The sequence below is a fragment of the Rhincodon typus genome, chromosome 8 (genome assembly GCF_021869965.1).
Source record: "Rhincodon typus isolate 14 chromosome 8, sRhiTyp1.1, whole genome shotgun sequence".
NCBI classification, from domain to species: Eukaryota; Metazoa; Chordata; class Chondrichthyes; order Orectolobiformes; family Rhincodontidae; genus Rhincodon; species Rhincodon typus.
Genome location: NC_063339.1, coordinates 79,299,776 through 79,320,371, shown reverse-complemented (window position 1 = coordinate 79,320,371; position 20,596 = coordinate 79,299,776). Strand labels below are relative to the sequence as shown.

The 20,596-nt window shown below is 40.8% G+C and overlaps 1 protein-coding gene across 2 annotated transcripts in view; it reads left to right on the top strand.

Moving 5' to 3' along the window:
• The first annotated feature begins 510 nt into the window (after positions 1–510).
• The window catches only part of LOC109915642 (coiled-coil domain-containing protein 9-like), an 84,294-nt gene continuing 64,208 nt past the window's right edge, over positions 511–20,596 (top strand). For both annotated transcript variants that reach the window (XM_048599774.1, XM_048599773.1), the window contains exons 1-4: positions 511–589; positions 3,370–3,549; positions 12,266–12,450; positions 17,029–17,081. In XM_048599774.1, the coding sequence (XP_048455731.1) occupies positions 587–589; positions 3,370–3,549; positions 12,266–12,450; positions 17,029–17,081 (421 nt within the window). In that variant the 5' untranslated portion in view covers positions 511–586. The remainder of the gene's footprint in view (positions 590–3,369; positions 3,550–12,265; positions 12,451–17,028; positions 17,082–20,596) is intronic.

Below are 20,596 nucleotides of genomic sequence, written 5' to 3'. Positions count from 1 at the left end.
ACTGAGAGCTTGTTTCCCCTGTCTGGGGAACCTAGAACATCTTGGGGACACAGTCTCATACTAAGGAGTCAATCATTTAGAACTGAGATGAGGAGAAATTTCTTCATTCAGAGGGTTGTGAATTGTTGGAATTCTCTGGAAGTTTTGGATGCTCCTTTGTTGAATATATTTCAAGTTGAGGGGTAGACTTTGTTCACTCACTGAATTGAGGAATTTGAGTGATTACATGGTAATTTGGAAATGAAGCCGAAGATCAGCCTTGATTATATTGAATAGCGCAGCGGGACTTTAAGAATTTGTTGTCTACTCCTGCTCCTGTTAATGTTCTTACAGTTGAGCTTGGTACATATCCATGATGACAGCCTGGTAATTGTGTTCTCTGATTTTCAAAATTTGTAAAAACTCTTCAGAACTTTATCTTTCTTCAACCTGCATGTACAGTACTCGCCTCTGCATGTTTCCCATGCTGGAAGGATCACCCTCTGTGTCCCTGTGCTGGCACGTGTGGATCACCAATCTGCAATTCCTCCTGACAGTGGGATTTAGAAAATGAAGCCCAACATTTCTGGTCAACGAATGCTGATGAATGGTGATAAGTTTGAAATTTTACCTGTTTTCAGTTCAGATTTCCAGCATTTTCAGCATTTTGGTTTAGAGGATTATCAGGTTTGCCAGATTCCAACTTCCACAACCTTCTTTCCATATTTTATTGGCCCCAGCACCCCACTTAATCTTTAGCTGTTTAAAATGGAGGCTATAATTGGCACTGTATTCTGAGCAGAGGCACAGTAGGAACAGGAGCAACCACTATAACTAAACCAAGTGGGCCTCATAGAAGGCATCAGAGGCAGCATGCTTTTATATAGACCACCCTCCCCAATGTCACTTCAACCTTAACTGCTTTACCACTAGCTCCTTCAGCCTGCCTTACAGATATTTCCCTGAGTACAGTATGGAACTGTATTATTGCGACACACCCTGTTGACTTGGCCAGATCAATAGTTCTTTCCATTGATCTCAGCAATCTCATGGAAAGCTTAAGGTTTTGCAGCAGTGATTGTCTTCTTTAGTGCAGAGAATGTTATTGATTGAACACAGATTCCTACCAAGACACTGGAGCACCAGCCAGCAGATATGTCGGTAAAAAGGCTTTAATCTAAAACAGTTAATATTTACAGAGCAGTTCCGCCTCGCAGTTCAGGGTCCTCAACTGATGTTAAATTCATATGGCATGCTTTGTTTTAACAAATTTCTTTCCCTTTGACAAACACAACCTTTTACTGGTTTGGGTATAGTTATCTAGATTAAACTAGCCCACCTGTGTCTATTGTTGAGGAATACTTAACAAAGTGCATTACTTATTCGTGTAATAATTATAATGCCCTTTGTCACTAAGATTAGGGGTATTGTTTTAGCTCCCACTAAATCTACTTGATAGAGACCTATTCAATTTAATGCATGCAGATATGAGTTAAGGAAAATCATGATGGCCACTAATACAAGTGAACTGTTAATTTTTGCTGCAATAACAACTTGCAGTACCTCTGCAATGCAAAATAAGGTGCTCCTTTGGTAGCTGAAGGTATGAATGTTAAAGGTGATGTGCTTAAAATTGGAGATGTATAAAAAGCCAGAACAAACTGAGGGCAGAGGTGATGCAATTTAGAAGTGTGGAGGAGATTGCAAAGTTGGGGAGAGTTAAGGCCATTGACATTATAAATAATACTTACACAATAGTAGTTACAGTTGCGTTCTCTTATCTGATGGGAGGTTGGTATCATTTCAGTTCAGTTGTGATGCTGTTAATGCTTGATAGCTGAACGAAATATTCAGATGCTTCTTTTTAAACCTGTTTTTTTCCTATCTCTGCGATTGGCCAGGAAATTTCCAGAATTGGGATTTTTGTTAAATAACAGCAAGTTACACATTTTGATCACTGATTTCCTTTTCTGTAGATAAGAACAATCACCTCTTTATCATTATATCAATCCTTACCATTGTGGTTTTGAGACAACAAGGTGTAGAGCTGGATGAACACAGCAGGCCAAGCAGCATCAGAGGAGCAGGAAAGCTGACTTTTTGGGTCTAGACCTGTCTTCAGAAATGGGGGACGGGAAGGGGTTTCTGAAATAAGTAGGGAGAAAGGGGGAGGCGGATAGAAGATGGATAAAGGAGAAGATAGGTGGAGAGGAGACAGACAGTCAAGGAGGCGGGGTTAGAGCCATTAAAGGTGAGTGTAGGTGGGGAGGTAGGGAGGAGATAGGTCAGTCCAGGGAAGACGGACAGGTCAAGGAGGCGGGATGAGGCTAGTAGATAGGAGATGGGGTTGGGGCTTGAGGTGGGAGGACAGGTTAGAGAGGCGGGTACGAGCTGTGCTGGTTTTGGGATGCGGTCGGGGGAGGGGAGATTTTGAAGCTTGTGAAGTCCACATTGATACCATTGGGCTGCAGGGTTCCCAAGCGAAATATGAGATGCTGTTCCTGCAACCTTTGGGTGGCATCGTTGTAGCACTGCAGGAGGCCCAGGATGGACATGTCGTCCAAGGAGTGGGAGGGGGAGTTGAAATGGTTCATGACTACAACTGCATCTCCCAGTCGCGAACCATTTCAGAATCCCCTTCCCCTCCCCCATTTCTGAAGAAGTGTCTAGACCCGAAACGTCAGCTTTCCTGCTCCTCTGATGCTGCTTGGCCTGCTGTGTTCATCCAGCTCTACACCTTGTTGTCTCAGATTCTCCAGCATCGGCAGTTCCTACTGTCATTGTGGTTTTGAGTTTATTTTTGTCTGCATTTATAATCCTATCTTTTCTGACATAGAAAGTCACCTCAATAGTATTAAAACCTAACTTTGTTGCTGTATTGTTGCTATTAGGAGTACACTATGAGAAAATTGAGTCAGCTGCCATAGGAGAAATTGAATTTAATGCTAGGTAGAACAATCAAATCAAAATAATTTATCCAGGCAAGTGCCCAAAATTGTACATTCTGATATTTATTAAACACTGTCCAGACGATGAACATCCAGATTCTCCGACCTTACCACCATTCCCAGTTGTAACTCTCCTCCAAAAGAAATCTTGTATGATTTAAGAAGCTCGTGTAGTCATTCTTATTCTTGAAATTTTCCATTTACCTGCATTTCCTCTCTTCTCTAATAAGAATATTAGTGTTGTATATGATATGATGATTTGCATGTGATCGCATTTGTTATCTGATGTGCTATTAAATGGGCAAAAAAAATTGTTAAATTCCCATTTCCCAGTAAAGATTGTCCTGTAAAGGTTGCTGGTTTAAGAGCATTGCAGAGGAGAACTTGGTAGGGAATAATGGGGATCACTTTAGCTCTGGTGAGTAACCTGCCTTTTTTATAGGAAGGAAAAGTTGACAAGAACCCAGTTAGAAATTTCTTGGATGACCGTCGGCGTTCAGGTCCCTTACCAGAAGGGGATAAGCGAGTGGGCAGCCGGCGTAATGTTCGCAACTGGGGTGGCTCGGACTTTGAGATGGTAAAGTCTGGTATAGAAAAGAAACGTTGGGAAAAAGGGTGTCCGGTAAGTTATAGCCGATGCATATAAGGATGCATGATGTGATTTTTGTGGCTGCATATCTGCATTACGTGTAAACTTCTTTTGAAATTATCTTAAAAGTCATCTGATAATTGTCATGGGAGGGGCTATTGAAAAGATACATTGCAATTTTTAATGAGAACCACAACTATTCAATTGGGGAAATTACCATTGTGCAGAAATCAGGAAAAGAATATACTAGAGGTGATGATTGGCAAATCTTCTTTGAGTAAAGAACATTCTACCCTCTGAATTTGGGCATGAATTGGTCTGTTGTTTTGTCCTTGTTTCTTGTAGGGGTAGTAGCCGAGCATAAATTTTCCTCATGGTACAAAAATGTCAGGAACGTCTCAAAGAGGACTTTGTAGATGTGAACGTATGCTGGAAACTCCCTTATTTAACATTTTGGAATGACAATATGCTCTCCTTTTTATATTTGTTCCCTCAGTTTCTCTATATGTCTCCTGTATGTTTCCATTCTTTATGTCTGTATGATTCCAGATTTTGTATGGTCAAGTCTGGCTAGTCAATTACATTATAGATGTTTTCTAATCAACCTTTTCAGAGATGTTATTACACATCTCTAGAGATGGTGGTACTTGAACTTGGGATGGAGACAACTGCAGATGCCTTTTATTTGCCAGTTATCAGCACCTAGATCCAGCCTTTGTTTTCTTCAGACTGCCTCCATTGCACTAGTAGGTAATAACATGAGCTTGAATGGCTGTGTGTCTTTTTATCAGCTTTTAATCAGTTTCACAGTTTTCCTTTCAGTTAGGGTCTGGTTAAAAAACATGCTTTGAAATGAGGGTCATTACACCCTCAGAACATATGGTAAGTCATCTGTACAGACAATAGCTTGTGTAGGCTCGCGTATTGGTCCCACAAATTGATTTTGCTAGGTACATGACCAGATTTGCTTTGGCTAACCAGTCAAACAGGTCTCTCAAATGCTTCAAATGATCACTCTAAGTGTTGCTCTACACGAAAACATCGTTGATGTATGCAACATGTTTATGCAAGCTGGCAGTCAGCTGATTAGCAAATCTTTGAAATATGAATGTACTTTCCATATCAAAATGATTTTACATTTAACCAGATCATCTGTGAAAAGAAATGCCTTTGGTAAGGGACTTGTTTTCTTCTAAGCAAATCAACCTTACTAACAAAGTACCCTGTTAGTGCAATCCTTGGGTGTTAGATAGGAGTCTATCTTAGTGACTACATTAACCTTTTGGTAATGAATGCAGAATATCTGAGAACCATCTGGTTTTGTCATCAGAATGACAGAAACAACAATTAGTTTGACTAAGTTTGATGATTTATTGAATCATAAGACCACTGCAGTGCAGAAAGAGACTGTTCAGCCCATTGAGTCTGCACCAGCCCTCCGAAGAGCGACCCACCTAGCCTATCCAAGTAACCTTGCATTTCCCACGTCTAATCCATCTAGCCTGCACATCCCTGGACGCTGTGGGGCAATTTAGCATGGCCAATCCACCTAATCTGCACATCTTTGGATTGTGGGAAGAAACTGGAACAGCCAGCAGAAACCCACGCAAACACGGGGAGAACGTGCAGACTCCACGCAGACAGTCATCCAAGACTGGAATCGAATGCAGCAGCTGTGCTAACTAACTGTGCCACCTCACGACCTAACATGAATTGGGTTTTCATCCTAACCTCTGCCAATTTGCTCAGATTAAATCTGTTAGAATTCCACTTAATTAGTTTGCCTTCCCCCACTTCGACTTTAAAAATAGTCAGACCTGGCCTATCTGTGAATGTGGACTCAGCTAGGTAATACAGTACTTCACCCAGAACCTCTAGCAGTTCTGCATTTGCCAGCTTAAACGCATGAGTATCTGTTTGAGGATTCTCTGTCTCAGACTTATCATCATTATCACTATCTGCATTTCCGCCATCTGCACCACACCTAGTGGCTGACTATGCTTACAGTCATGGAACATGTTCACATGACACATCTTTTTATTCTTTCTTCTGTATGGGGGACTAGCCATAAAGTTCATGCTCCTGAGTTTTCCTTTCGAAGCAGTTGCGTTCACTAAATTTGGCTTTCAGTAGTTCACCAGGTAAAGAACGTTCTATTCTCTGGTTCAAAACAACGTGTGTTACCTGCTCTGTCCATTTGTACTTTCATTACCTGCTGAAAAATATTCAGATGTTCTTTAGCATTCACACATGCTTTTGGGACCTTTCTTAGAGCATTGACACATAATCTAGGAGGGGAGATCCATCCGGTGCCAAAAATGAATTTAAGGAAGCCAGTAATGTAATTCTTTATATCCTACTTTGAAGGGACTAAAAGTAGTTGACTCATTATGGCTGTCTTTAGAGCTGAGGTAGTTAGATTCTTGACTAACAAAGGAGTGCAATGTTAAGAGTTGAGGTCACAGTCAGAATAAGTGTAATCTTATTGAATTGGAACAGGCTTGAGGGACAAAATGTCACTGCCCTTTCCCCTATCTGAATCCTGGAGATTTGCAAGAAAATTGATCCAAATCATGGTCTTTAGGGTCTGGTGGTATGTTTCCAAAGTGCCTTGGCACTGTGGCTGATGAGCAATGACTTGGATTACTTCACGTCTACATTACACCTGACCTTCTGAAATGAAACACCAAGTTTCTTTCGGCAACCCACAATTAGTGAAAAATTGGACTGCAGCTGCAACTTTTGCTGCAGTTTATTTCAGTGGCGCAACTTCTAGAAATTGATTGGACAAACCCATGATAGCTAGGAGATACCTATGACCTGACTTAGGCTTAGGCAAGAATCCAACACCATCAACATGAATACCTGCTAAATGATTAATCAGATGCAGCTGTTGGGGCTGGACTGCAAAGGCTTCCCAACCCTCTGACTTATGATGTGTCTTACAAAAGTCAACGACACATTTATGTAGCTTCAGCCAATCACTGCTTGTTGTAGATTTTACCATTTGTGCAGTATTTCATATGGAAACACTATTGGATTTTGCTATTGCAACAGATTTTTTTTTGTGTTGTTTTTACAGCACTCAACCTTCTTAGAACTTTATGATGAAAACAGCATGTTCGTTCCCTTGAACCAAACTTGTCCTTTCTCTTTTACTAAGCTGAGGATCGTCTGTATTTTGAGTCCTTACCATCTTTCTCAATTACTCTTTATCATCAAACTTCCTATATTCTCGAATCCATTTTCTCTGGAACCTTCCAAATTGGGATCTATCACTAATATGTTTATAAGCCCAATTCATAACCATTTGTCATTCTTTATTTTATAAATTTGTGTTCATCCAGGTAGGACTTGTTCTTCCTGCAAGGTGTTGTTTTTGAATTGTTCTATCAGAACGCTTTGCCAAAGATTTCAAAATCTTGTGCAACCTTTATTGCTTTATAGGTATTTTTCCTATAACTCGATAGTTGCATTCTTGTTGGACCTCGTGCTGTTGAAAATCGCGTTATGGAGAAATCACTATAAAAAAATCACGTTTAGGGAAATCGCTATAGAAAATTGTTACACCTGTACAGCAGAAAGTTTACATTGTCCAGATGGCGTCCACTATTCATCAATCGCATTACAGCTAATTCACATTAACGAAACACGCGTTATACCATATTTCAAATGCTGCTTCTTTATTTCTGACAAGTTCCACACAAGACTAGTCCTGTTCTTTCTTATGGTATTCAGGACCTTGGGCCTGCATTGCTATTTGATAAGTTCATGGCTCATCTTTTTGTGGTCATAACTTCACTTTCCTACTTCCTCTTCCCTCTTCCCCCCTTAACCCTTGACTCCTTTGTTGTCAAAAATCTGTCTGATTCAGCTTTGAATATATTCAATGAGACAGCAACAACTAGGGAAGAAAATTCCAAGCCTCTAAGAGAATAAATTTTTACTTGCCTCCATCTTAAAAGGGACATGCCTCATCTTAATGTTGTGTACCGAGTTCGAGATTTCCTCATGTGAAGTACCGTTCTCCCAACATCTACTCTGTCAAGCTATCTCAGAATCTTGCTTCACTAAGATTACCTCGCAATCTTTTGAACTCCAATAAGTGTGGGCTGAACCTGCTCAAATATTCCTTATAAGATAACCACTTCATCACAGGAGTCAGCCTTGTGAACCTTCTCTGAACAGCTTCCAATGCAACCATACCTATCCATGAATAAGGAGCCCAGTTGTTGCAAGGCTTCCCTACTTTAATATTCCATTTCCCTTTGCTTTTAATGTCTGTTATTTTTTTCTCTTGTTAGTTCTATGCTTTTTTCATAATTAGATTTTGCTAGTTTCTTAAACTTTCTCATTCTTCTGGCCTCATCTATATTGTATTGTTCATCAACTCTTTCAACTTAAGACTAGCCCTACCACCTATAATTAGCCACAGATAGTGTATCCTTCTGAGCGTTTCTTCCTGAATGACAAGTATATTTGCCAAGTGTTATAAAATGTTTCCTAAAATATTGTCATCCATTTTTACCTATTCTACTCAGTCCACTGTAGGAGTATAAGAACAGTGGTATATTTTCAATGTAAAAGTGTTATGTGACTTAGAGTCATAGAGTCATACAACATGGAAACAGACCCTTTGGTCCAACTCATCCATGCTGACTAGACGTTCCAATCTGACCCAGACCCATTTACCAGCATTTGGCCCGTATCCCTCTAAATCTTTTCTATTCATATACTCATCCAGGTGCCTTTTAAGTGTTGTAATTGTACCAGCATGCACCACTTCCTGTGGCAACTCATTCCGTACCCACACCGCACTCTGTGTGAAAACATTACCCTCAGGTCCCTTTTAAATTTTTCCCCTCTCACCTTGAATCTATGTCATCTAGTTTTGGACCCACCACCCTGCCCTGCCCTCCCTGGCTATTCACCCTGTCTATGCCTGTCATGATTTTATAAATGTTTGTAAGGTCACCCCTCAGTCTCCAACACTCTAGGAGAAAAAAAAAGTACACCCCGTTTAGCATCTCCCTATAGCTCAAACCTTCCAGTCCCAGCAAAATCCTTGTAAATCTTTTCTTCAGCCTTTCAAGTTTAACAACGTCCTTCCTATAGAAAGTCAACCAGAACTGAATGCAGTATTCCTTGCAAGTGAACTTGCAGGCATTACTGTTCCATTGTATCGGTTTCACTTGTTCCTTTGGGTGTTGTGTTTGGAAGGTGTCGTTGAAGGAAACGTGGCAAGTTGCAACAATGCACCTCGTAAATGGTGCACACTGCTACCACTGTGCACTGTTGGATGACCAAAGTGGTGGCTTTTTTTCTTGATCAAGTTCTATTCTGTCCTGAATGATATTGATTCTCTTGGGCATTGTTGGATATGCAAAGCTCTAGGAAAATTATTCCATCACATTCCTGACTTGTGCCAAGTGGTAAATGAACACACTTCAGATAGTCAAGAAGCAAAATGCTCCTCACAGTTTTCCCATTGTCTGATCTGTTCTGATGTTAACTTGATTTATGTGGTTGTTTCAGTTATTTTTCTGGTCGTTGATAACTCCAAATTGTTGATGTTGGATTTAATAATGCCAGTGTCACTGTCATAATGAACTGAATTATGTACGGTGATCATTGAACATTCTCATTTCTAACCTTATGTTAGAAATGTGCTAAGAATGACAACCCTTTGGCCCAAATTCTCTGGCTAGCCGGTACCTAAATTTGTTTCCTCTGCTGTTCTTGTCATGTTCAGATCATGCCTCTGTCCTGTCCCTCTAAGTTATGCAGAGTATCAGCATCTGAGCTGGTGGGTGCGACCGTGAAATTAAGTGATGCTTGTCTTCTTGCTTTTCCAGTACTAACTGGGTTGATTTGTATTTCCTGGGTATCTGAAAGGAACAGGGACAAGGATATGATTGTGAGGCAAAAGGAGGAAATAAGTCTGCCCTTAGATGATGTGCAGTTATCAGTCAGATGAGATTGTGAATTAAGGAAAAGGTAGATGAGCCAAGGAAAATCATGAGACCATAAGACACAGGAGCAGAAATTAGATCATTTGGCCCATCGAGTCTGTTCTGCCATTCAATCATACCTGATAAGTTCCTCAACCCCATTCTCCCGCTTTCTGAAATCAGGGAAGGGGATAATCTGATCTTCAGTGTATTCAGCCCTGCCAATGGCCACAGCCCCAGCCAGTACCACCATCTCCATGAATGTTGGAACAGGTAAATGTGCATTTCCACTTCTGATTAGTTTCTGCTGCCTCTGGTTGCAAGAGAACCGGAGGTATGGACAGTGAATGTCGTGCATTTTGTTTGAGAAATATCTGTCATGGTAAATAGATACCAGGGTGCAAGCTATAGAATGTGGATTTGTGACTTGTGAAGTGTGCGACAGTAAGGAGAAACCTAGGTATGTTAGGTAAGAGGCTTGATTGGTAGAAGTTATTGTTAGGTGAGTGATTGTGGTGTGTGGATTTAATAATGAGGCTAGTGATACATTTGGTAGGATATGACATTTGAAGTTCACTGACTTTGATCACTCATGAGATTAAACTTCTCCTTTGCTGCATCCCTGCTGTTGTCATTTATACTTTTGACAATAAACTCCACAACTCTTTCTTGTCAGTGCCTTCTGAGCAAGCACGTGGCAGTCCTCCTACCCTCCTCAATGTTATAAGAAATAACCCCTTCATGCATTGTGAATATTCTGGGGAAGGAAACCTGACATCATTACCCAGCCTAATTTACATTGGCTCCAGTCCATAATTGACCTTTAATGTTCTTAGGACAATTAGGCTTGGAAACTGTTCCAGAAAAGTTATGCTGCTGTTGAGTACTTTGAGCGAAAGAAATTCAGAAGTGGATTTTAAATACTGTTTTAGTCTCAATCCAAAATACTCCAAAATCTAACTATCTTTTCAGTGAACTTGTCATTATTATATCATGCATCTCCATGTATTATCTTTGATTTTGTAAGGAGGCACACTAAACCTACCTGCAGCTGGAAACTGCCAAACAGATTTATTAAGTAGTAGGTAAATATGTGAGTAGAAACACTGAGGCACTGCAGATTTAAAGTAATGACTGGCTCAAACTCCGCCTCAGAAGGTGCAAAAAATCCATTTCATCTGCTGCCCTGAAGTGTAATGTAAGTACAAGCCTGAAATATTAGCATTGCATGATTTGTTGCTTGCATGCTCTTCTCTGGGTGATGTATTCTTATGTCTTCGTACAGAGAAACCAATTTGAACAATAATGTGATTTGATTGACAGCTGACTTTAAAGCCATGTGTATGGAGACACAACCCATAAAATACATGCATGTTAAGTGAGTTTTTGATTTTCTCTTAAATATCTGATTCAGTAAAATTTCTGAATTTCAAGTCTTTGTGGACTAGGTGTGCTTCAAGTGATGTGGTTTGTCGAAATATATGTTTTGTCTTGTATGTTAATTAGTTGGCTAAATTATAGGATAAGATAAGATGCATCATTTACAGAAGTAAAATGGACTTCAAGCCTTCATTTTTATTCTTTATAAAACTGAGGCAATATCGTATATTTGAATTTTAAATATTCAGGCTTGAATAAATTATATCCTGAACAGCTTTATTCAGTCTAGGCAAATTGGTCAGAACTGGCCAGTGACTGTTTGTAAGTAATTTGAGTACCGGGATTTCACATTTGAGGCTGACATTGTTCTCCAGTCTCCTATATCCTCTCATTCACAATCTCAATAGGCACTTTCTGATGCATGCTCTCAGACTCTCACAAACATGAACATGTTTACATCTGCAAGTCAATGGATGGTGACTGAATGCAAACCTTTTAATGAATTAATTACTTTTGAAGTATAGTTACTGTTATACTTGTATAGGCGAAATGCAGTGCCCTGTTACTGTTATGAGGATTAGTTAACTTGGTGCAAACTGAGACTGAACAGGATCTTTATGTCATGCACGCTGTCTTTGCTGATTTTTAACTAAGGTAGTTAAAAGGAGTTACCATGGCTGAATTTAATTTTTTCACTAGACTTTTTTTTTCTAAAAATCTTTTGAAGTATTAATTTCTTTTCCTTCATACAAGAGCCAGAGAAATTCGCAGAATCCCAAAATATTTTAACTTTATTTTGCTATGTGGCTGCCCAGTTTGTGTCATTTTATAGTCAGTGTTGGTGTTAATATGATTAGCTTGCTATAAATGTTACTGGTAAAACAATAATGGATCAAACAAGACATTGTGTGGCCAAGAAAAGTTCTTACCATCTATGAATTCTCCTCACGACTCATGCTTGAGATCCTGGGGCATCTGCTGTGACTTTGTGATTTAATAATGGTTCATCACAGCCTGAACAAAGCTCGATTCCCCAGTCCAGTGACTTCTAGTGATGGGAACAGAGAAGGAAATAAGCCAACTGGATTCAATTTCCATTTTTGTGATTATTATTTAAATAGCCAATTAGAGCAAACATTGCAGAGCATTTCCCTATTTTTCGAAGAGACATGGAACACCTCTTCTGTACACCTCTTCTAAATACACTGCCCAAAACAACCAGTGCACTGAATAAGTTATAAGTGTCACCTTTATAATTGACTCATATGACGCAGGTAATGATTAGTGTTATTTGTCTACAATAGACTTTTGCCTATGATAACCTTTGGTAGTCTAAATGCTGGGAACTGTGCTCTCTTTTGGTTCTGAAATATTAGCCTTTCAAATGTTAACACTGTAATATTTGTTATCTGCTTCAGGAAGGTGGTCTGCCAACTCAGAAAGGCACTGTGGACATGACTTTATTGATGACTGGCCGGGAGAGAGCGGAGTATGTCCGTTGGAAGAAGGAACGAGAGCAGATAGATCAAGAGAGGCTAGCACGTCACAAAAACTCTAAAGGAGAATGGAAAAGAGCATGGGATGCAAACAAAACTGAGGACATGTAGGTTTTCCTTATTACATAAAATATTCAAGATGTTTGCCAGTTTTGAGTTCCATAAGAAACATGCATTTCTAGAGTAAATCAGCTTTGATGAAATAATTTATTTGTCACTGCTAATAATTTTAAGCTTTAAATTTTACTTTGTAAACTCCAATCTCAGTGCACAGGAGTGTGGGATGGCTGGAGCCAAATGGAAAGACTGAGGGGGATAAACTGGTTAGCCCCTGAAAACTGGTGTGGGGATTCAGATATGTAGTTAACCTGGTTCTGTTGTGTTCAGTGCAGGTGACACATCACATCTTTGTTGCCTGTTCGTCATTTTCATTGTTGCATGCAATCATTCATTTGCTGTGTACATCAGTACTGGGCCCAGTATTAACAAGTGACTGGTAATGCTGGTCTAAACTATTTAAAGAGGAGGTACCTTGTAGCTGGGTTGTTGGAAGTGTTCTAGAAAGTACATCTGATTTGGGGAATATGTGAACAATGGTTAGTCATGGAAGAGTGCATCCAGGTTTTCAGATGCTGTGTTAGGAGATTTGGTGGAGGAAATGGAATGGAGCAGAGATTAACTGTGTCCTCAGGGGCAAAGGGTTGCACAGTGGCATCCAAACTCTCATGATCTATGTGGAACTAGATAATGATAAGAGGGCATGTTCCCATGCTTTGGATGCAGTGTCAGAAGAAGTTCCCTGATCTCAGATCAGTGGTTCAGGTCAAGGATGCATTTTCAAATGCCATATCTTACCGACTGCAGCATTACCGTCAGCCACTGTTCAAATCATCCAATCCTGATTACCTGCCTGCCAACAATCTCCATACATCCAAACTGAGCCCTAACATTCATATGCTTTATTTTGTTGTCACCCAATTCACAGTGTTGGTAGTGTCACACCCAGATTGCCAAACTCTGTCACCCGAGCAACCATTCAACTATGATCAGCATATAGTCAAATGGGTTGAACCACATTTACTGTTGCACTTCAGCAGGAGAAGGTGGTGCATTACTAAATGCATCAGGACATCTGCAGAGTGGGGGAGGTAAGCTTGCATATCTCTACGAGAACGAGTGTAACCATATACTGTAGGTCGCAGTTATAGATTGACCTTTGAAGCTTTGGAAAGTTCTTCCTAAAATGGGGCTTAACTTAAATGTTGAATATAAAGTGTGACGTGCTGGTGTAGGTGACTACCATTTTGAAATTTGGGAAAAAGTACTATCCTATATGCCTAGTTTACTTGCATGTTGTGATCAATGGTGCCTAATCCTCCTTTGCACATCCACTTCTCCAATATCGCAAAATTTCATCTGACTTCAAAATTCCATATTGTATAATCAAACATCTTGATATCTCCTCCCCTCCCCCTCCCGTCTCCTGCCTCACCCCTCCCATCTCTCCTCCTTTCTCCTCCCCGCTCCCATCTCCCCTCTTTTTCCCCTCTCCTCTCCCCACAACCCAGATCTGATTTTTATTTAAGAGCTCAATGAACTTCAGCCTTTGGCAGTAAAGCAAGACTAGGAAGACTAGCAAGACTAGGATGAGGATTTACCATTACTTATTTTCACATTTGCAGCCACAGGTTCAGATATTGACAATTTATGTAGTTTAAAAGATAGGATAGAGCTTGGATGTGCACATGGTGACACACTGGGCACAAGTACAGTGCTGCCAGGGCAGCAGGAAAGGATAACTGAAGTCCCTGCTCACCAGTGGGAGAGGATGTGCTCCAGTTCTGCCGTAGAAGACTCTGATAATGACATCAAAGGGTAAGACACACAAGAAGACTGATAATTGCAGACGTCCAAATGCATGGTGCATTGGGAAGCCTTCCAGAAATCTTATATTCATTGTTGAGAACAGAGGAGTTCACCATGAGCTTCACATAAAGGTTTGTGCAGGGCCTGGAGGACATCCTTTTCAGCATGGAGTCAGTGGTCATCTGCATCAACACACTTGTGGAACCACCCATGATGCAGTGTTTGATGACTAATATTTCAGTTTGCTCATCAGATTTGTTGTGGCAAAATGGTTCATGCTGTATGCTTGTTATTGACTAACAGCAGCATAGTGCCTCAGTGTTTAGCACTGCTGCCTCACAGCGCCAAGAACTTAGGTTCAATTCCACTCTTGGGCGACTGTCCGTGTGGCGTTTGTATGTTCTCCTCATGTCTGCATGGGTCGACGCGGGTGCTCCGGTTTCCTCCCATAGTCCAAAGATGTGTAGGTTAGGTGGATTGGCCATGCTAAATTACCCATAGTGTTCAGGCATGTGTAGGTTAGGTGCATGAACCATGGGAAATGCAGGATTACAGGATAGGGAAAGGGGGATGGGTCTGGGTGGGATGCTGTTCAGAGGGCCGGTGTGGACTCGTTGGGCTGAATGGCTTGTTTCCATATTGTATGGATTCTATGTTCGACTGTAGTCATAAACCATTTTTCCCAATGTCCATCTTTTGGCCATGTTGTTGAAATACAGTTGGGACAGAAGATTGATGCTAAATGAATACATGGTGATATGGCCAAGATGCTGGACAGAGCCTGGATAATGCAGTGTCTATGCTGTCTCAGCATCTCCATGAAGGGAAAAGAATCCTTTTTGATTTGAGTACATGGCATGAGGCAAACGCAAAGCAGTACAGTGTAGTCATTTGAATTCCTGTATGACACAGAAACATGCAATTCTTGCAGATCTTTGTGCTTGCTTTACCTTCTCTGCGTTAGCTGAAGCTGTCTCACTTTAAATAGCAGTCAGTAACCTCCCACTTTCCAGCATTTGGCCCGTAACCTTGTATACCTTGGCATAGCAAGTGCTCATCTAAATACTTTTTAAATGTTGTGAGGGTTTCTCCCTCTACCACCCTTACAAGCAGTGAGTTCCAAATTCACACCACCTTCTAGATGAAAAAGCTTGTCCTTGCATCTCTGTACTTCCTACCCCTTCCCTTAAATCCCCTTTCATTGATCCCTCCACAAGGTAGACAAGTTCATTCCCTATACACTATCCATGACCCTCTTAACTTTATACATTACTATCTTGTCACCCCTCTGTTTCCTCTGCTGTAAGGAATATAACCACAGTCTAGCCAATCTCTCTTCATAACTGAAACTGCCCAGCCCAGGTAACATAATAGTGGATCCTAGAAACTTCTCCTGTGCAATCACATCTGTCTTATAATTGGATTCCAGAACTGCACACAATACTCTAACTGTAGCCATACCAATGTCTTTATGCAGTTCCAGCAAAGTCTTCCAGCTGTTAAATTCTATGACTCGGCTAATAAAGGCAAGTCTAACTCTTAACTGCACGTTGGGCAATTAGGGATGGACAATGAATGCTGGCCTAACCAGCGATGCCCAATCTACAAACCACTTCAACCTTGACTTCTTTGCTATTTCTTATCTCCACCCAAACTAAATCTACATTTCAGTCCTTGGAACCAAGATCATTTCTAGCTATTTTCCTGATCTCATCCCTTATGCACATTCTAAGAATATTTGACATTTCAGAAGTGCAGGAAAAATGTCAGAAGAGATTGAGTAGCTTTGTTAGTGAAGGGCACATATTTTCGACTCAAGATTTTGCTGAAATTCTGTTAAGAGAATTGTTCTTTAAACATCCTCTGTGGATATAGTTTCTTGCTCTTCCCTCAAGTTTACCTTGTGCCACTAAACCCCGCATTGACTCTGCTCATTCTCCCACTCATGTTAAATTCCAGAAAGAAAGTCTTCTAGATCATCTATGCGCAAATGATTTGTGCACTAGTCTTAAAGTCTGCAGAAATGTTCCTTCATTCCCTATAGAATACTGATACTTTAAACAACTGGAGGAAACTCTCATACTGTGTAAGAATTGAAGCAATGGTAAGAAGAAATAAGCCAACAATTAATCTGCAAATAATTGTAGTAAGTGGAGTTAATGACAGAGGGTTTGAGAAGCGTGGTCCTTCACACAGCTTGATGTTGTGCTTAGCTGTATAGGTTGAGAGGCTGTTCTGAAGGGTGGGCTTACAAAATAGCAGCATTGGTTTCAATCAGTGTTGCACGCCAATGAGTATCGTTTTATACCTGTTCTCCATGCTGCAATTTGACATTATTTACACATGCGTTCGAATGTTTGGCCAATATGCTGTCCAGTGCACTTTGTCAGAAGTGTGTACCTGAGGCATGAATACAATTTACCAAACTTTAGGACCCTCATAATTTCCAAAATTGGCATTACTGAGGCTAGTTGCATAACCCTTTAAATTTACATTAGTAGTTCGTGATTTTCATTGTCTTTACAAAGATCATCTAAATCTTGACATTAAATTTCAGTCTTCCAATATTGATTAAGTTTAGAATATATTTTACAAATCTTAACAAAATAAAGCATTTATAACAATTTAAAGTCATGCTGAAGTGACGTTGCTATGAAGACATTTTTCCTGCGCACTGAGGGTAAAACAGCAATAAATATGTAAAATGGGATTTTCTTCCATCCAGCTTTCATAATCAAATGACATCATCTCAAAATGCTTTGAGTGCAGAGTTTTCAAACCTGCATTTTCTCACAATAATTCTTTTTTCTTTTCACCAGGTTTCGAGAAGATTTTACTGTGGAAAATGAGCTTGGCTTTCACAAAAGAAAAGGTCAGTGTTTAAAATTGTGTAGTACGTACTAATTAAAAATTGTATGAACTGGTGATGCCTGAATTAAACAGTGGTAAACTTTGTAATGTATAAACAAGGTGATGGTACTTCAGATTTGTTGGAGTTTATATGCTACTGAATTCTCCAATCAATGAATGAATTCTGGAGCTTTCTAGTGATTGATCTATAATGCACAAGAACTTTAGCATCTGAAATATTTTGTTGGAATCAATATCCCATACAAAAAAAAAGACATGTACATTTACAGCTTAGGTTTCCTCTGTGGATTTCCATCTTGAGTTAGCCTTTGCAGCTGTTGAATATAGGATATGGCAGTTCTCTGTAGGACTGAAAGACAAATGAGTTGTTTTATGTGTTAACAGATATATATATAGATATGCAGTGCACGAAGTGTATTGTATCCTAGCTTTTGTTTGCAGTACAGGAATTGGTTTCTTGATTTAATCATGTAAGGAAAAGTGAGTACTGATTCAGCTGCAGTTTGTGATATTACAGCCCAGAGTGTTTTTTGTCAAGCATTCTGAAGCCCATCACACCTCATATTCAGTTAAGCTTCAGCATTGCCCAATCCTTAATTTCTCTGCATTACCTCACCCCTTATTATGTATTCCTCTCTAGATCTAATCTCAGTCCTTGTTCAGTGCATGTGTCTCATAACCAAGCTCATTGATTGTTCTGCATCCAAGAGGTGAATTTCTGATTTTTACCTGCTTGCTGGTTTATTTTTTAATTCAGTTTTGGAGAAAAGAAGTGCAAAGTGTAGGATGGGGCGGTATTAAGGATGAGGCTTGAAGGCCCCATGCCACATATAGTCTGCCTACAGCGAGGATTCCCTGGAGATAACGGGCACATCTGCATCCTTCATAATTGGTGTTAGAGGTATCAGCACTCAAAGATGGCTGGTGGTAAAAATTTACCTTCAACACACGTACTGACTTTATTTCACCCATATCTGATATGAGGAAATGAAATTTTCTGATTGTTAAGAGGCTGACTTTGCACAACTAATTCATGTCCTTTTCTGTTGTTTTTGACGTTCTTCATGCATGCAGGTCAGTGGAGATGCACAAAGATGATTAATCAGGGATCCTCATTCCTTCTGGAGCTATGCTGTCACATGATATAGCTGTACACCACCACAAATATCACATTTCATTTGGTCAAGTTAGATTTAATTATGTTTTCATCTGGTGATTCACAACAACAATTTGTAATTAAATAGATCTCTAATATTGTAAAACATTCCACAGTGATTCAAAGGAAAGATATTGAACAAAACTGAATTGGATAAGGAGATATGAAAGCTGATAACAAAATACATGGTTAAACAAGTAAATATTACGGAGCACATAAAAGAGGAAAGAGGTCAAGTGTGGCAGAGGTTTACTGAATTAATTCAGTAAATTTATTGAATTAATTCAATAAATTCATTATGAGGCCATTTTCTGAAATCACTATTCCTTTACCAAACCATGCAAGTCCTCCAGAATCCTACTTTGGAATGATCCATTAAATACCTACAGTTGAAGTTGCAAGTCCATATAATACCTATTGAAGTGTAAGCAATGTCACACCCAGATGTAATATTGTACTGAGTTAGCCACACTACAGTTTCACAAACCGAATTAGTGGCTGGAATTACTTCACTTTTTTTTTATTTTACCAATTTCAGAGCCCTATCACTCCTAACACATCTCCAACCTAATATTACAATGCTGGTTCCTATAATGATCCTCAGCTGACCATGTGTGTGGAAATCTTTTTTTTATTATTTACTGGTGGAACATGGGTGTTGCTGGCTGGGCCAGCCAACCTGTCCTTCGCTGCACTTGAGAAGATGATGGTGAGCTGCCTTCTTGAACTGCTGCAGTCCACATGCTGTACGTTGGCTCACAATGTCCTTATGGAGGCAATTCCAGGATTTTGATCCAGCAACGGTGAAGGAACAGTGACATATTTCCAAGTCATGATGGTTTGGAGTGAACTTGCAAGAAATGGTGTTCCCATGTATCTGCTACCCTTGTCCTTCTAAATGAAAGTGGTGGTGGGTTAAGAATTTGGTGAATGGTAAATCTTGTAAATGGTGCACACTGCTACTGTTGGGTGTCAATGGTGGAGGTAGTGAACGCTTGTGGATATGGTGTCACTTTAAGTGGGCCACTTTTATCCTGCATGATGTCAAGCTTCTTGAGTATTGTTGGAACTACACACATCGGGGAATATTGTATCATGCTGCTGACTTGTACCTTGTAGATAGAGGAGGCTGCAAGAACAAAACAAGCCAGGCAGCATCTGAAGGAAAGAAGCAGTCCACGTTTCAGGTATTACCCTTCTTCAGGACTGCATGTGGGTAGAAGGAACTGCAGATAAAGGGGGAGGAGGGATGGCAGCGAAAAGGTGATGATAGATGGACACTGGTAGTAGGTATGACTTGGTTGATGGGAGGGATGAATCCAGTTGGAGGCTGGAAGGGTGGGTCAGAAGGTGGAATGGAAGGGAGGACGTGGAGATGGAACGGGAGCCGGGGGATGGGTGGAAAGGTTATTTGGAAATGGAGAACTCTGTGTTGAGTCCTCCAGACTGCAAGATGTCCAGGTGGAAGATAAGGTGTTGTTCTTCTAATTTCCTTCCCAAACATGTGGAGGACCTCTACTGTTCTTTATTTGAAGCAGAATCTACACACTCAATAAACGACTGTTCTGCTTCATATCTGACATTAAAATCATGAGTTTGCTAGACTCTCCTCTACTCCCCTCCATTTGGAGAACCCACTCAACCATTCACAATCTGCGCCCCATTTCTGTCCACCTGCAGCATTCCTCCCTCGCCACCACCATTACTCGCGTGCAGACCTCGTCCTGCGCTGGGCCTTTCCGGTCTGATGCCACTTCTAGTTCTGGTCTGGCACCCAACCCTCCGCAACCATCAACCGGGATCTATAGGAACTTACCTTCAACCTCCATCTCTGCTCAGGATGAGTCCACAAATGCTGCCCCGGATTCTACCGCCAAAAGGACTGGGACGTGCCTCGACTTCCCTGCAACTTCCACCTCCACTCCAGACTCCACCCACTCTCCAATCAGCACATGGACTCCAATCCCCAGGCTCACTCCTGGGTCCTACTGCCCACCTGCAGCTAGCCAGCACATCTGTCTCTCCTCATCTGTCCACCTGCACAATAGACCCCTCCACCTCTCCTCCTCTCTTCCATAGCCCTCACGCTATCCAATGCTCCATGCTACTTCCCAGCCCATTATTGTCCCACCCTCCTTCCCCTCCCACACCTACTCCCTCCCCACCACAGCGCGTCCAACTCTCACCCATCATATGCTATCGCCCTTCCCTCTCCCTTCTTTCAGCCTCCTCAAAACCCCTCAAGAACCAACCCCCCCCAAACCCCATGAACCTTGCCTCATATTCACCATTCCCCATGACCTCGAAGACTCTGAGGCTGAACAGTCTGTCCTCAGTGAAAAGCTCACGTTCATGCCGCT